Genomic DNA, 18,350 nt, shown 5'->3' with positions numbered 1-18,350 from the left:
TTAGATCTTTTAACTGATTATTCTCTTCAGCTTTTTTCTCCTTGTCTTTTTTTTTCTTCTTCTTTCTTGCTGAGACTAGGCCAGTTGTCTTATATACCATCTCACATTCTGAAATGTGTTTGACTGCTTAAGTGTCATTTAACTTATTCCTTTTTCCTATAAACTGGAAGAAGTTAAGCCTAAAGGCTCAATGAAATTCTACTTTAAACATGTTTGGCTTCTACATGGTTGTACTTCATAGATGATCCTGTGACCTTCAAATGTCTAGGTATTCTATGTTTTATCACGTTAGGTGGCGTATAATATCAAGTTACTATGACTGATGCAAAGCTTGATCACTTAGTTAAGGTGGCAACTGCCATATCTCTGCATCATAAAGGTGTACTTTCAATATTAAAATTAGCATAAACACACACATGCACACTCAAGTGCATGTAAAATTTTAAGCAGGTCAGTGGAGTGTATCAATCTTCAGTTTCTAGTCTTGATATTGTACTTTTGTTATGTAAGAGGTATCACTGGAAGAAACGGGAGAGAGTATAAGGAATCTCTGTTTTTTTCTTAAAACTATAATGTGACTCTATAGTTACTTCAATATAAAAAGATTTTTTAAAACTTGTAGGCAATTTATGTGTTGGATTTAGTAATATATATTACTAAAAATGAATAGATTTAGCCTAATAATTGTTATTTATTAATATCAATTGTATTCCAGTAGGCTCAGTAATTATGCACATGATTGAGAGATATAGGGTCTAGCATATGGTATGATTAAGCAATGTTTGAACACTAAATTTTATAAGAAATTCTGATCATTTGCTTTTACTCTGTGCATTGGAAGAATGTGTAAGACAATGAGTCAGTCCAAATGGAGAAAGTGTTAGTACCAAAGCATATTTTTTCTTTTAACTGCAAACATGGCCATCGGTAATCTTGTCTTCACATTCTCCTTTTATTCCTCTTGACCTTTCAAAAAAGCAGTGGCCTAGGACAGATGCTCTCTTAGGAGACATCTCTAAGGATGTTTCTCTCAGGCTTAGAAGTCCTTGCTGGCTCCATTTCCTGCCCAGATTTACGTAGCTACCCATGCACTGCTGGCTCCCTAACTCCAGTTACCTGTGACATCACTTGATGATTCTGGCTTCCAAGGGTGGGTCCAGGGTGGAACTGTGGGTCTCAGAGGTGTCATTCTGCCTAAGAAGCAGTAGAAGCAAATACACGCCTACCACAGAGTAGAAGGCCAACATTTCTTCCTCTAATTTTAAGCACTCATTCAGATTGCTTTCCCCTTTATTATGCATATAGCTGCCACGATTTGGGCTTTCTTCCACTACTATTACATATCTGATTTTTTTTTAAGAACCAGATTAATTTTGAACACCAGATTCCCTAGACAGTCTCCAAGCCATATATTAAGTCCTCAAAAAAAAAAATACATGATTGCTTATAAATAAATCTGTATTATAGTCATAAAAATTTTTCTAATTTTTTTCATAACTGGTGAGTTCCCTTGATTTGATTAGAATGTCATTTTAATAAATAGTTTGGCACCCATATTAAGCAGTTACCTTGATTTAAGCAATCTTGGGTATATTTGTTATTCAACACATGTGGTTTGATTAAAAAAAATAAAGAGGTATGTCCATTAAATATGTTTAGGGCTCCTACACTTTGCAAGACACAGTACTCAAAGCTGGTAATTCAGTATCCCTGCCAACCCACTGTTCTCGGGCACATAACACAGTGGAACAGTGGGAAGACTTCAAAACACAAAAACAATTATATAGTAACTGACTGTGTAAGTACTATAAAATTACAGACTACTGTGAAATAGTATAGTAGAGTCACCTAATTTAAATCAGGGAACAGCTAAGGCCTTTTTGTGGAAAGGATATTTTAGCTGAGAACTAATAGATGATTCACAATCAGTGAAAAGTATGAGGAAGGGAAAGAACATTCAAAGTGCAGCAAACTGCATAGAAGTCTTGAGGAAGAAAAGAGCTTGACTCTATCGAGAAACCAGAAGGAAGCCCATGTAACTGGAACACCATGAACACAGAAGAACCCCGTGAGGGGCTGCACAGGGGCTGGGGGCAGGGCTGAGTTTGAATTCTGCTTCAGATGCAGTAGGAGGCAAACCAGTGGCTTTCAGTTGGCATTGCAGTCATCTGAGTGAAATACAATGGCAGCCTGAGTAGCATGGTGACAGTGATGATGATGAGAAATAAAGAGATTTGAGATGCTATTTTAGAAGTGGGAAAGACTAGAGGAAGCCTGAGGTGGCACAGCAGGAGGGGGCTGCGAGAACAGTGAATGCCTTCTGGAAACATTCATGTTGAGACATGTGAGACATTCATAGATTTACATCAAGTTGTTGGTTAAATAAAAAAATCTTATATTTTAGAAGAGAAGTAAAAGTAAGTCAGTTCTCCTAATTGGTTTTTTATAAAGAGGCCTGAAGACAGCATCCTCTACTGCAAGTACGTCAGTGACATCATCATCTTCATATGCAGACAGCAGGAGGACACTTTTTCTGTACAGTTGTCAGCAAACAATGTGCAGATTAGATTATAAACCAGAATTTTAGAGGGAACAGAAGAAAAGCAAACTGCATTTCTCTTGTATGTTACTGCTTTGTGATATATACCATAGATTTGTTGTTTTTGTGAAAAAAATGGTCTGTCTGGGTCCCATACTACACGGAAAGAAAAATCTATATGTAAGCTACAGAGTGTTCGTACCTGAAGTGAAATATTGGTGTTTAAGTAGGAATTCCTATTTGGTAATTTTTAAGCACGATGCTTTTTCACAAGTTGACTTTGCAAATGTGCTAGCTGTGATTATTTTTAGTGTATCCTATCCCTTCCCACCCTTTTCTTTCTATAAGAGCTGTAGTCAAAAAGAGGTCAGAGGCAAGATACAAACAATATTTTTAGGGGGCTGTAGAGGTGATTCCTCATTCTTTCCTTTACATCATAGGCTAAAACAAAACATACGTTGTTTGGAAAAGTGAAAACATTTTTTTTTTCATCTGCCCATGGTTCAAAGTCCTTTATATATCATACCCTTGCAGAAAATGAAATGTGTACTAATCATCTTTCTATCCATAGCACTTTTGTGTTCTTGTGACTCCCATATAGCTTTTGGCTTCTAAAAACTAATCACTTACTTTAACTTTGCCCTTTCCTCCCTAACTTTTGTTTTCTTTCAAGAAATACTTACTGAGCTTCTCCTATGTGCAAGGCATTTTTCTGGAAATAGGAAGCCATAAGAAAACTAAAGACAGACCTGTTTGCCATCATTGAGCTTGTGTTCTAGTGGAGAGAGAATGAACAAAAAATAAGTAAAACATGTATTGTGTAAAACAGTGGTAAATGTAATCAATGATGAAAAAGCAGAGGAGGGGGGAGAGTAAAAGCAAGTATGGGTGGGTGGAGTGAGGGGCTTCAATTTTAGATAAGGTGGTCAGAGAAAGTTTCATTTGGAAGGATAATTTGCACTGAGACCTCAATATTATTTTAAATATCCTCTCTCTGCAAATTAGTCACAAGCACTTTTTCTGAAGTGGCCATCTATAGTGACTGTGGTATGTGTTTACATCAACTGTGACAGAATACTTGCTAAATTATTTGTACCATTGAATCCTGCTAAACAGAAGAGTTGTGAATAAATTGAATAGAATCACAACCTGAGCATCTACAATTTATATGATCTCTGCCAAGGCTACTATCAATGAGAAATAAACATGAATTCACCTATGCTTCCGCATTACCTTGAGAAGATTTGCAAATTAACTCTGCTTACCTTGAGGGAGTAATTTCATTTCTTCCTTCATTAGTGGCATTTTGGGATTGTACTTCTATCTTCTGACTGCAGCCTATTTGTCCCAAAGAGCCACTGGCCCTGTCTCAGTATGTGGGGAGATTCTAGCAATGTGAAGTGTTTCTCTGGGAAAAATTGGAATATATTTCTGGGCTTTTTCATCCAATTTCTTCCTATTCTTCATCTTAGAGAGCTTTTTGTTTAATTGTTCCATAAATAATCATGGTCAGTTATTTCTTTGTCAGAATCCAGTAGGTTTTTAGCCATTTTTATTTATTTTAGGATATATGTTACAATAATTTAAAAATATTTTATGTGGAGATTGGAATGACTTTAACACCCAGTTAAAAACCCCTGCTGCAGCTAGACCAAGATGCTGTTTCTGTTTTAAATTATCAGAATATCATCTGCTCACATACTACTGACATTAAACTTTGGATCTTAATGCCCATACATATTTCTTAGATCAATCTTTTCATGAAATAACTTTGTAATTTAAAATCAGCTTAATGGTACTATGGTACTATGGTACCTGGTACTATGGAAATTATCAACATAAGGTTAATAACATAAGGAGATGTTGTGGGAAGGAGATGCATGTCTAGAGCCAAAATATGACTAAAATTTGAAGAATAAATAAGAAACAAGACAAAATTGTAAACAGAACTATAAACAGGAAAACCAGGGTACCTAGTTTCAATATAATTTTAACAATAAGCACCAACAGTTTTAATGCTACCATGTGCCAGATCCTCAGAAAGTCCTTTACATTTAATACAGTAATCATACTATGAGTCAGTTATTGGTAATAACTCAGTGACTAGCACCTCAACCAAGGTGACACAGTTATTAAGGAACAGAACAAGAATAGAATGTGAACTCAGTCATTAATTAAGCTACTTCCTCCTTTATCTATAAATAGCAAAATAAGTAGAGAAGACAGCCCATTATAACTAGAGCAAAGTGCAATTATTCAAAGATTACTAAGAAAATTTTAATATTTTGGATTGATTTAGATAGAAAGAAATCTCCTTTTTATCATATCACCTGAAATCCAAGAATCCTTAGTAGATTGTGTGTGTGTGCATGAATGAATATATGAATAACTGACAAATTCTAGGAAATCTAGTCGGGCTAACCTATTCTTAGCCAAAAGCTTGGGAAAACTCTATAATAAATCACTTACTAATACCTAAGTTGGGGGAAGAGAGCAGAGAACAATTGAAATGGAAGTATTTTTGTGATATGCACTTATCTAAATAGTACAAATATATAACTTGCAAGTAAAACTCTGCTTGTAAATAGTGAAATAAAATGTAATAGTAAATTTTATTTTATTGGAAACTAATTTTTTAAATATACCTAGTTTTTCTAATATTAAAGCACTTTGGATAGTTTCTAAATTATTCCAAAATTTTCAATAGAAAACAATTTAATGTCATCAGGTATACATTTTGGGGAAAGAGTTTTTGCCTTTAGTGAGAATTTATGGTGAAAAATCTTGTGTGTAGTCTAATTATTAAGTCAACAATATTTATAAATACCTGCTATGTAGCAAGTCGTATATATTATTCACTAGAGATAAGAGTAAACACATTTAATATAAAACGGCCTGTGCTATGACTGAGTGAAGTACAGGTTATTATGAAAGCGAATAGGAGAGGCAATTGACCCAGATTGGAATCCACTCTGATGATCTTCCTTCAAGATTACTTTGTTCATTTAAGGTGACAATATAATTTATCATCCAAACCAGGACACATTTGAAGGTGAAAGAGGACTCTACTTATAATTACATGGGAAAGTAGTTGTAACATGGGTATACCAGGAGGCGTGGCCTCCCTATTTCATCCCAACACTTCAGGTGGAGATCTTGCATATGTCTATAAATGCAAAGGTGCATATGTAATCGTATGCTGCTCTTATATTTTGGAAAGCTCACTTAATCCACAAATCTGGCAGGGACTTGTCTGTGCTACCTCTGTTTTTCAATCTAGAAAGCCCTGGAGATAATGTAAACTGCCAAGATTAAGTAGTTTTACATTATCTTTTTAACCACAATGTATGGATTAGACATTGGGTAGTTTACTACAGAACGTTTGTGATCATTCTGGGCAAGGTAGCTGTTTCTTTGACTGTTTTGATATAGGCCGGTGATAACAGCACTAGCTTAGCTGTGAAAGCATTAAACCATCACACAGGGAAGTTCCCCGAGGCCTCACCTTTGTTGAAAGATGCTTGTGTTTGGTTTGTAGGACCAGTGGTTTTGGCGAGTGAGAAACAACAGGGTGATGGATGGATACCCCATGCAAATTACTTACTTCTGGCGGGGCTTGCCTCCTAGTATCGATGCAGTTTATGAAAACAGTGATGGGAACTTTGTCTTCTTTAAAGGTAAGGAATGTTTCCCATGTCTTGCTCTGCTGTATCTTGGTCATTTTGCCCAGGGCCTTGTTGCACATATAGAGATGAATAAGTAAAACCTGTTGAGTGAGGTTAGGTAGCTAATTCATTTTATAAAATGAACCACATATGTTAGCTACAAATATAAATGAAGTAAAATCGAAGATAATTTTTAATTCTCTAAGTTATATTTTCTCATATGGTATCCTCATTTGTAAGTCAAATTTTGGAGGCATTGTGATCGCTTAGACTTTTTAGATTTGGCCTAAAAGCACCAGAAAAATAAATACACAAATAAGTGAATGAATGAATTAAAAGTCATTTTTCTATTAACTAAGGGATTTGGGGATTTTTTTTAAGAGCATTTGGAGTTGCTTGCTGTTTTTATGCAATGAAATCCATTTCACTTCTTATTTTCGTATATAATCTCTTAAACTTTACTTGATTTAGTCAGTTTATGTTAAATAGTTTTCAATAAACTAAGAAATTGCTCATAAAGGCAGGGAAAACTTATGAGTAGAGAAAATTCACCCAATCATTTTACCCAATAAAATTTATTATTTGTTATTTATCTGAGTGACAAAATTCAATTGCACAAATACTAATGTCTAACACGCAAAAGTGAAATTTTCTGGTAAAGTGAATTTAAGTCAAGTGACTGGTACTCCATCTTCTAAACTTGCTAATATTCAAAACAATAAATCTTAAGTCTATTGGGGGGACAGGGAACACAGACTGACTGAGTTGTAGGACTGAGAGAATTGTGAAGAGAACGTAATCTGAGGAAAACTAGAGTGCAGAATGAATATGATTGAATGGATTGGCCAAGAGCCTAAAGGACTGAGAATAAGCTTAAATAAGGATTGAGACTGAGGGAAAAGAAAAGGGATCTTAACCAAAAAAAAAGGCAATTATTCTCAGGATCAAACTAGAAGAATTCATAGTAGTGATGAGAGTAATGAAAACACAGGGTTTGAGAGACACTTGTGATATTTTAAGTGAAGTCCAAACCACCCATGTAAAGTGAAAGTGTATACTCAGAATTTATCTTTACAAATTATAAATTGAGAAAGAGGGGTATAGTACATTAATTATAAGAACATGATGATCCTGCATTCATTCTGCCAATTTTGAGCACTTGCTAGCTGTAAGAACTGGACAGCTACTCAGTTCCCTTTGCCTCGGTTTCTCCACCTGGAAAACGGGATTAGTAGTTCTCTCCATCTCAGGATTAGTTTAAAGACTAAATTAATGACTACATGTGAAGTGCTTGGTACATGTGAGCCCTCAATAAATGCCAACTATTGCTGCTGCTGGTGTGATTACTATTAATATTCCTGCCCTCCTGCTATCTATAATAAGTGTATAAAGGAAGTAACCAAAAAAAAAGCAATTATTCTCAAGATCAAGCTAGAAGAATTCACAGTAGTGAGGAGAGTAATGAAAACACAGTTTTTGAGAGACTCTTGTGATATTTTAAGTGAAGTCCAAACCACCCATGTACTGTACCATTGTGGACAATGTACATGTACTGTACCATTGTGGACAAAGAAAGGATACATCTAAAGGTTCTGAATCTTAGGGGCATGATATTTGGAGAAAAATTATCTTCCCATACACTCTTCTTTGGTCCTGTGCTCGGTAGCAGCAGAAAAAAAGTGAAGAATAAACCCTAGGCAGCCTATGGCTTGAGGGCTGTCCCATGGGGCCCTGTCTCATCACAGGATCAATAGTGCTGTCTGACAAAACTGCCTGAGGAGAAACTGCCATAGTCATAAACCAGTGTTCCTACAGTTCTTTATTGCCTCAGGGCCTTCTCACTTTTTTCATGTTGTCTCTCCTCACTCACTCGCTCTGGAATGGCTAGCTCCTTTTCATCTTTCAACAGCTGGCATAAAAGGGACCTCCACAGAGTGCCCTCCCTGCCCACTCCATTTAAAGCAGTATCTTCCAACTTGCACAGCTCTTGTAAAAATTTGAAATTATCCACAGCATTCAAATATAAATTTCATGAGAGATGGAGCTTGTTTATATTTTCTTGCACACCACTGTATTTTCAGTTCCCAGAACAGTGTTGGGTGCATAGTATGTGCTTAACAAACATTTTAATAAAAACAATATGGTTAAATATTGATTTGACTCAATAAGGTATTTCTTATGTTGTGATGCTAACAACAGGAACAACTCTGTCTCTTGTCACATATATATTAAACTTTTAGAATGTTTAGCTTGCCAGTGGTGTCTTCTTGATATACTGTCTGTATCAGGAAATGTCTAATCTTAGAACTTTGTCACTCCAAGGACCCTGCTGTGATGTTTCCTTCCTCCAGTTTACTCTCCACATTACCTTCCAATAAACCTTCTCCAAACCCAGCTATGAACATCAGCTCCCTTATTCCAAACATCATTGCTTATCCAGAGGGAGCCACAAGCTCTGGTTGTTTCCAATAAGACCACTCCCTTCCCTGGTATCTATCTCATTATTGGCAGGAGAGTTAAGAGTCCTAGAACCCTGAGATTTGGGTGACACACCACTCCCTTTCCTACCCTTCTCACAATAGTCACAATCAAAATGAGTGTCTCAGCTTGCCACCATCTCTTTATGGCCTTTATCACCTCAAAGTCTAGATAATCAGATTAACTCTCATCCCAAGACCATCATCCCCATCTTGCTCTATGGACCTTGAGACCACCTCATCTCTAGCAGTCCAATTTCCCTCCCTGTTTAATTTTCTGCATATCATCCAGCAAACTATATGTTTCACTTATTAATTGCTCATCTGTATCCTTCTCAATAGAATATCAGTTCATAAGGTCAAGGTTTTCTCTAGTTTTTTTTTGTTTTTTCTTTTAAATACTGTTGTACTGACAAAGGAGTAATCTCCAAAATATACAAGCAGTTCATGCAGCTCAATATCAAAAAAACAAACAACCCAATCCAAAAATGGGCAGAAGACCTAAATAGACATTTCTCCAAAGAAGATATACAGATTACCAACAAACACATGAAAGGATGCTCAACATCATTAATCATTAGAGAAATGCAAATCAAAACTACAATGAGGTATCACCTCACACTGGTCAGAATGGCCATCATCAAAAAATCTACTAACAATAAATGCTGGAGAGGGTGTGGAGAAAAGGGAATCCTCTTGCCCTGTTGGTGGGAATGTAAATTGATACAGCCACTATGGAGAACAGTATGGAGATTCCTTAATAAACTAAAAATAGAACTACCATATGACCCAGAAATGCCACTACTGGGTACATACCCTGAGAAAACCATAATTCATAAAGAGTCATGTACCACAATATTCAATGCAGCACTATTTACAATAGCCAGGACATGGAAGCAACCTAAGTGTGCATCGACAGATGAATGGATAAAGAAGATGTGGCACATATATACAATGGAATATTAGTCAGCCATAAAAAGAATGAAATTGAGTTATTTGTAGAGAGGTGCATGGACTTAGAGACTGTCATACAGAGTGAAGTAAGTCAGAAAGAGAAAAACAAATATCATATGCTAACACATATATATGGAATCTAAAAAAAAAATGGTTCAGAAGGACCTAGGGGTAGGACAGGAATAAAGATACAGACGTAGAGAATGGACTTGAGGACACGGGGAGGGGGAAGGGTAAGCTGGGACGAAGTGAGAGAGTGGCATGGACATATATATAGTACCAAATGTAAAATAGATAGCTAGTGGGAAGCAGCCACATAGCACAGGGAGATCAGCTCAGTGCTTTGTGTCCTACTAGAGGGGTAGGATAGGGAGGGTGGGAGGGAGACACAAGAGGGAGGAGCTATGGGGATATATGTATATGCATAGCTGATTCACATTGTTATACAGCAGAAATTAACACACCATTGTAAAACAATTATATTCCAATAAAGATGTTAAAAAATAAACAAACAAACAAATAAATAAATAATGAGCAAAGGGGGCATACAATTATAGCATATAGAGAGCTTTAGAACAAATCTTATTCTGAGTACTTATTAAGTGTCACTAAACATCTTTCAGCTGACGGGCAGGGAAAGCAAGCCTCTTAAACCACAAAATAAACATTTTCTAAGTAAAAAATAAATAATGAATAAATACTGTTGTATCCCCAAGATCTTAAACCAGGAGTTGACAAACTTTTTCTGTAATGACCAAATAAGAAATATTTTAGCCTTTGAAGCCCATACCATCTCTATTACATATCCTTTTATTTTTTTTAACCTTCAAAAATGTAAAAACTCTTCTTAGATCATGGGCTGTACAAAAACAGGTCATTTGTCCTAGTTTGCTGAACTCTGTTTTAAACAATGACTGGAATGTAGTAAACACTAAACAAATAACTATTGAATGAATGAAGAATAAAATTCAAGTCCCAATATGTGTTTGTATTCACAGCTCTATACACGTTGGTCTCAGCCTATACCAGCCATCCTGGATAACTGTTACTAATGTATTTAAGCATTATTCTTCTCCAAGTTGTTATTTTCTTTGGCCCTTTTTCCCTTTTTTTTCTTTCTCTTTTATGTTTTTCTCTTCTAATCTGTACTATACAGCAGTACTTGTACTTAACTAGCTTAGTCTTTTATTCCTTCTGCTTACCTGATGCCTGTGGTGGTACACAAAGTTATTTAATCATATATTTCCTAAATGTACTTAGTGTTAGCCTTGCTTTCATCTTACATAAGAATTTGGAGGTGTGGATTTGAATATAACCATAAACTAATATTATAATTTTAGTTATAAAATATAAATACTGTCTTAGTAATATAAATAAAGCATATGTTATATTCAAGTGAACTTTAATAAATATCTTAAGAATAGGAAGCTGCTAGATACAATTAAAACTTCATATTTTGGTATAATTTGTATAATTTTTCAACTTTGGGCAAAATTGTATGTGTTTGTATGTCACATGCAGTGGGAGTTGTCAGTACACAATTATAAAAACATATATTGCTTGCCTTCTATAGATGTGATCAGCTGTATATTCTTAATAGAATTTTATTGCTTTTTGATATGTAAAAGTGTAGTATAAGGGTGGTCTCTGCTTCCAGCCAAGATGTAATAATAGGGATCAGATTTATCCTTACACTTAAAACCACCAGAAATTGGACAAAGTATATAAAGTGATGATTTTCACGATATTGAACATCAAGAATAAAGATAGTGAATCTTGAGAGTTAAAAACAAAGAGAAATAAGCCCAGAAACTGCCTCAGTTTCCTGTCTTGAAAGAATTTCCAGGCTGTGGCCAAACATACAGAAATCCAAGCAGAACTCAGAAGATTCTCTCAGTTGAGGAGATAGAGCTGAGAGTCAAGTGAGAATAAGGTGGCTACAGTTCACAAGACAAAGTAATGCAGAGGAAAGAGCTGCACAGAGTGAAGACCCAGAGATTAGCAAAGAAAACTCCTAAGGGATGGGAGAGAGAATTGGTCAGCATATGTGTGTAAGGATGCAACTGAAGTCTGGAGAAAGAATCTTGTGATAGATATAAAAGAAACAATGCCTGACCCTCACATAGGGCTAACAGTACTTGTTCCTACCAGTCACGGGTTGTCCATGGGCACTGGATAGAGTACTGAGAAGAGTCTTGCCTCAGTAGTGGGGAATAATTATCCCAGAAGGAGCACTGTTTCAGTCCTACCTAACAAATCTTAAAACACCTGAAGTAATCAAATTGTTTCTAAGTAACAGTCCTAGAACAAAGCTCAAGAATAATTATAGGGATATAAAACTGTTCACCCAACCAGGCAAAATTTGCAATGTCTGACTTTCCCCATAAGATCAGGAACAAGACAAGGGTGTCCACGCTTATCAATTCAATTCAACATTTTACTGGAGGTTTTATCTAGTGTAATAAACATAACGTAAAACTGTCAATATGTTCACAGACAACATGACTGTCTATGTAGAAAATTGGATGCCATCAACCAATTATCTATAATTGATCAGTGAGTTTAGCAAAATTTCAAGATATAAGACCATAATACAAAAATTAATTGTAGGGCTTCCGTGGTGGCGCAGTGGTCGAGAATCTGCCTGCCAATGCAGGGGACACGGGTTCAAGCCCTGGTTTGGGAAGATCCCACATGCTGCGGAGCAACTAGACCCGTGAGCCACAATTACTGAGCCTGCGTGTCTGGAGCCTGTGCTCCACAACAAGAGAGGCCGCGATAGCGAGAGACCCGCGCACCGCGATGAAGAGTGGCCCCCGCTTGCCGTTGCGCAACTAGAGAAAGCCCTCGCACAGAAACGAAAACCCGACACAGCCAAAAATAAATAAAATTAAAACAAACCAACCAACCAAACAAACAAAAACTATTAAAAAATGATTAATTGTACTTCTATATGTTTTCAAGATTGTGAAGGTTCTAAGACTTTACCGTATTTGTAAGCTAGCAAGTTAGCCTGCCACACTTTCATGATTGTTGGCAGAAGACATGAGATTCCTGACTCAGAGAAAAAGAAAGACTCAAAAGCAGTAGCCATTTGTATGAGTTCCCTGAGCCCCAGTTCTCAAAGGGTGACGTGAACTGGGCCTGTTAACACCTATACTTGTAATCAGTTACATGCAGGAGAGGAGCCACAAGCTTAGAGAACCTAAATTTTTTTTTTTTTAACATCTTTATTGGAGTATAATTGCTTTACAATGTTGTGTTAGTTTCTGATGAATAACAAAGTGAATCAGCTATACATATACGTATATCCCCATATCCCCTTCCTCTTGTGTCTCCCTCCCACCCTCCCTATCCCACCCCTCTAGGTAGTCACAAAGCACTGAGCTGATCTCCCTGTGCTATGCAGCTGCTTTCCACTAGCTATCTATTTTGCATTTGGTAGAGTATATATGTCAATGCCACTCTCTCACTTCGTCAATAAGGAGTAAGCTGCTTAACTTTTCCCCAGAGGGGGCCTTTTATTTATTTAATTGAAGAGTAAACAAACCATCCCTTTATTGTGGAGGGAGATGTTTTCTCTATAACCCAAGATTGTTGATATACAAACATCTTTGGAAATAAAGTCCAAAAGAAAGGCATTATCAGTGCCTCTGCTCACAAGACATGCTGAGAAGCAAGTGACCTAGGGAGAATTGTCTCCCGTCACATACTAGCAAAGAATAATCAATAACTGAACTTTTTAAAAAAATTTAAAATGACATCAGAAATATCAAATATTTAGGGATCAATCCAAATAAAATGTGTATGACCTAGACACTGAAAACTATAAAAATTTGCTAAATGAAAGTAAAGAAGACAAATGGACAAATATGCCTTATTCATGGTTTCAAGAACTTGATATTATTACAATGTCAATTCCTGCCAAACTTATCTATAGATTCAGAACAATCACAATAAAAATCTCAGCAGGTTTTTTTGTAGTAACTGTTAAGCTGATTCTAAAATTCATATGCAAATTCAAAAGACCTAGTATAGACAAAACCTGTTTGAAAACACTACTTGATTTCAAGTCTTATTTCTTTTTTTTGGCCTTGCTATGCAGCTTGTGGGATCTTAGTTCTCCCACCAGGGATCAAACCTGGACCCCCTGCAGTGGGAGCTTGGATTCCTAACCACTGGACCACCAGGGAATTACCTCAAGTCTTCTTTTAAAGCTATATTAATCAAGACAGTGTGTCTTTGGTGTAAAGATAGAAAAACTAGATCAGTGAAACAAAATAAAGAGTCTAGAAATAGACTAAAAATATATATGAACAAGTAATTTCTGACAATAATACAGAGAAAATTTAGTGGAGAAAAGATAATTTTTCAACAAATGGTGCTGAAAACAGGATGTTCATATGCAAAAAAGTAAATTCTAATCCACACCTTGCACCATATATAAAAATGAATTCTAAGTGGTCCAAACCTAAATGTAAGACATATAACTGTAAAACAACTAGAAAAAATTAGGATAAAAATATATGTGACTATGGCTTAAGCCAAAATTTCTTATATTTAATGCCAAAATCACAATTCATAAAAGAAAATGGTAAATTGGACATCAAAAATTTTTTAATTTACTCTTCAAAGACACTAAGAGAATAAAAAACATGCCATCAGCTAAGAGAAAATATTTGCAAACACATATATGAAAAAGGATTTGTATCCAGAATATGTAAAGAATTCTCAAAACTCAATAAAAAGAAAGCAAGCAGCTCAAAAATAAGCAAAGGGTTTGAACAGAAACTTCAACAAGGATAATGTACAGATGCCATGTAAGCACATGAAAAGATACTAAGCAATATTAGTCATTAGGGAAATGTAAATTAAAACCACTATAAGATACATATTTGTTAGAGTGGCTAAATTTAAAAAGACAGACCATGCCAAAGCAACCATGCCAAGCTGACAATTCCTTCAAAAGTTAAACATGCAGACACCATTGCACTCAGACATTTTCCCAAGAGAAATGAAAACATTTGTGCAAAGACATCTACACAAATATTCAAAGCAGACATATTTGTGATAAACAAAAACTGAAAACTAGTCATATATCCTCAATAGGTGAATGGATAAACAAACTATGGATTATCCATATAATGGAATACTACTCAGCAATAAAAAAGGATGAACTACTGATTTGTACTATAAATGAATGAAGCTCAAATAATTATGCTGAGTTAAAAAAATCAGACAAAAAACGAGTACATGCTGTACTGTTATATTAATACAAAATTCTAGAAAGTGAAAACTATAATCTATAGTGATAGGAAGAACCTCAGTGGTTTCCTGAGGACAAGTGAGATAGATTGGGCAATATGGAATACAGAGGAGCATAAGAAAACATTTCAGGATGATGAACATGTTCATTATCTTGATTATATAGATCTGCTGGATATGCTGACAGATATATACATATGTTGAAACAAATTACATATTTTAAACATGTGTTGTTTATTGCTTGTCACATCAGTTTATGTTGGAATAGTTTAAGTATTTCATAAATTTAAATATATTGGTGACCATGGGTAGTAAAATTTTATTCCTTCATTGTTCCACAGCATATTAATTATGAGCATCCAAATTAATACTGTTCTGGTTCAGTCACTTACTTAAGCCCAGTGATAATCAAGCAGGGTGTCCCCATATAGCAGAGATGCCTCAGCCCCAGAAACCTCTCCTCTTGGTTAAAGTTCTTGTGTTATTGAGAACAAATGTGAGAAATTAACTAAATATTAATATAGACTTAATCCATTTACTGCAGATATCATATTTAAAATTATATAATCTCAATTTAATTTAGATGTTACAACTTACAATGATTATATTTTCAAATAAGTGTTCATATTGGAAATGACTATATAACATATTTTGACGCCCACATTTTGAATAATTCCATATTTGTTATTTTATATTACTTATCTATGTTCTGTTTCTTGCTCTCTGTTATAATTTTCCTAGTCTTATTTTTGTTTATATTTTACCATCTTATCACATTTTTGCATAATGAAACAAGGTATAAGTAAGTAGTTAAATATCTTAAGGAATTTTCTTTTCAACCTCACATCTATAATTTTTGTTTTTGTTTTTTCTTAAGAAGCCAGTTCTTAATATCTCCTTTCACTGGTCAAGATGCTACTCAGTATAGCTGTGTATATTTGAGTGTAAGGCTGGTTGTATAAACTGCGGGCCTTTCTACTCCATGCTAACCAGTCTCATGGTTTGGTATATGTGACACATGGTATACCTAGAGTTGTTTAGAATAATGATGTCTAAACAGACTCCCTCATTCCTCTACTTGATATTTAGCAGTGAACTGAGTCAGTCTCCTATTTATGTTCAAAAGTTGGTTTATTTAGTGAGAAAGCCCCAGAAATAGAAAATGTATTGCACTTCAGGGAAGTAATATGCTTTTCTCCAGCAACTTAATGTACCAAACATTTTGTGCTAGTCAGCTGTCTGAATATCACTCAGGTAAATTATTACACAGGTAAATCCTGTATAATAGAGTAATGTTTTGTAAGCATAATCAAGCCAGGTGTTTATATCCTTGATTATGAGTCATGTTCAGGATGAATGGTTATGAGTTAATAATATCAAATATCTATGTTAGAAATTGAGCTGGTGTAATGTCCTTCAAGAGTTGGACGTAAATTTAAAAAACACCTTCAGTGTTGTCCAAATCAGTAGTAGTCAAAATTAAGTAGTTGAAAAGTTGTCTCAAAAGTTGTCTCATGTTGTTGCTATCACGCAATAACTTTTAAGCAGGACTTATCCTATTTGACATTTTCATTTCAAGAAGCAAAAATCTCTTATAGAATAGGAACCAAAATATCTGAGGCAGAAAAGAGGAGGGTAATAAAATTTGGGAATAAGAAAGGCATACAAAAGATGTAAATCAAAAGAGAAGAGTTGTCTAAAATATGTGGTACCAGAAGATGACAAAAAAAGAGAACTTTTGCTTAAGAAATGGTTTATGTGACTTGCATTACTACTTTATTTCAAATGCTCATAAACTGCAATTTATTTTTGCTGCTTACAAATCATCACTTTTGAAAGATTTAGGAAGTGCTAATGAAGTTCATTTAAGATAGAAATACATTGCTTCTTACAGAGTAAAATGGATAATCTAAAAGATCTTTTACTATAAATAGATGAATATAAGGATTACTTATTTCTGTATAGGAAATAATGGAAAATTGATGCCTAAAAAGTTACATTAAATTAAGAAACTTACATTCAGTGGCCTTGGTGTACACAATAATAGATTTATAACATGTAAACTGTGCTATTTTTTTGAATTAAAAATATTCAGAAAAAATTAATATTAATGTTTATATTTTATATTGACAAGAAGTGACCATCTAAACCAAGGGGCCAAACATTTAATATTTGAAAATCTCCCTTGGTATTTTACCTCTATGTATTTATAATTATTCAGAAAATCTATTGTATGCTTTTCTTATGGCTCTTTTTATTTATACTTCAAACTGCAATATTTTTTCATCAGTAGTACTTGTGTGTCGAAATGTTCCTCATTTTCAAAAACTTTTGTCACATCCTTTTATTTCTTATGCTTGAGTTTGAGTTCCCTGGGAAGCAAACACTATGATAAAGTTACAGGGAGGGAAGTAAACCTGTGAAAGATAAAGAGGGAGGAAGCAGGACCAGCACAGAGTCTTGGCAAACCCAACGAGGAACTCCAGAGCAAAGATTGCTCACTAGAGAAGTCCCAGGTAGGGCAGAAATAGCCAGAATCTAGTACCTGCTGTGCTCAGTCAGGAAGCTGGAAGCTGCCTGGAAGCTGCCCAAACAGAGCATGGCCCGACAAAAGGCACTCAGCTGACTGCTTGGCCTAACTATCAGATCCAAAGGCATTCAGCTGAATGGCCAGTTCTTTTTGCAAGGAAGATCTAAGCCACTCACCTCAGTGTCTGCCACATTTGGATAAGTATTCAAAATTTTCTGCTTACTTGATAATAAATGCTGGCAACGAAAAGTCACATGACCTCCAAAATTGGGTATGTATTCAAATTTCTTGAGTAACCTACCTATAAACAATATAGAAATTAAAAGGTAATCCATAATTTCTCTTTCAGATATTTCATCATTAGTGTATAGGAATACAGGAGATTTCTGTTCTTTAATTTTGTATCCTGCTACTTTACCAAATTAATTGATTAGCTCTAGTAGTTTCCTGGTAGCATCTTTAGGATTCTCTATGTATGGTATTATGTCATCTGCAAACAGTGACAGTTTTACTTCTTTTCCAATTTGGATTCCTTTTATCTCTTTTTCTTCTCTGATTGCTGTGGCTAAAACTTCCAAAACTATGTTGAATAATAGTAGTGAGAGTGGGCAACCTTGTCTTGTTCCTGATCTTAGTGGAAATTTTTTAAGTTTTTCACCATTGACACCGATGTTGGCTGTGGGTTTGTCATATATGGCTTTTAAGGAAACACTCCCATTTACCATTGCAACAAAAAGAATAAAATATCTAGGAATAAACCTACTTAAGGAGACAAAAGACTTGTATGCAGAACACTATAAGACATTGATGAAAGAAATTAAAGATGATACAAACAGTTGGAGAAATATACTATGTTCTCGGATTGGAAGAATCAATATTGTCAAAATGACTATACTACCCAAAGCAATCTACAGATTCAA

General features: G+C 35.2%; 1 protein-coding gene across 5 annotated transcripts in view; it reads left to right on the top strand.

The window, feature by feature from the left end:
• The window catches only part of MMP16 (matrix metallopeptidase 16), a 352,530-nt gene that overhangs the window by 276,200 nt on the left and 57,980 nt on the right, over positions 1 to 18,350 (top strand). For all 5 annotated transcript variants that reach the window (XM_082433981.1, XM_082433978.1, XM_082433977.1 and 2 more), the window contains one exon: positions 6,078 to 6,216. In XM_082433981.1, coding sequence (XP_082290107.1) covers positions 6,078 to 6,216 — 139 coding nt within the window. The remainder of the gene's footprint in view (positions 1 to 6,077; positions 6,217 to 18,350) is intronic.

Source organism: Balaenoptera physalus (genome assembly GCF_965194825.1).
Source record: "Balaenoptera physalus genome assembly, chromosome: 17".
NCBI classification, from domain to species: domain Eukaryota; kingdom Metazoa; phylum Chordata; class Mammalia; order Artiodactyla; family Balaenopteridae; genus Balaenoptera; species Balaenoptera physalus.
Note: the sequence above shows the minus strand (reverse complement) of the source record. Positions and strands in the feature narration are given on the sequence as shown.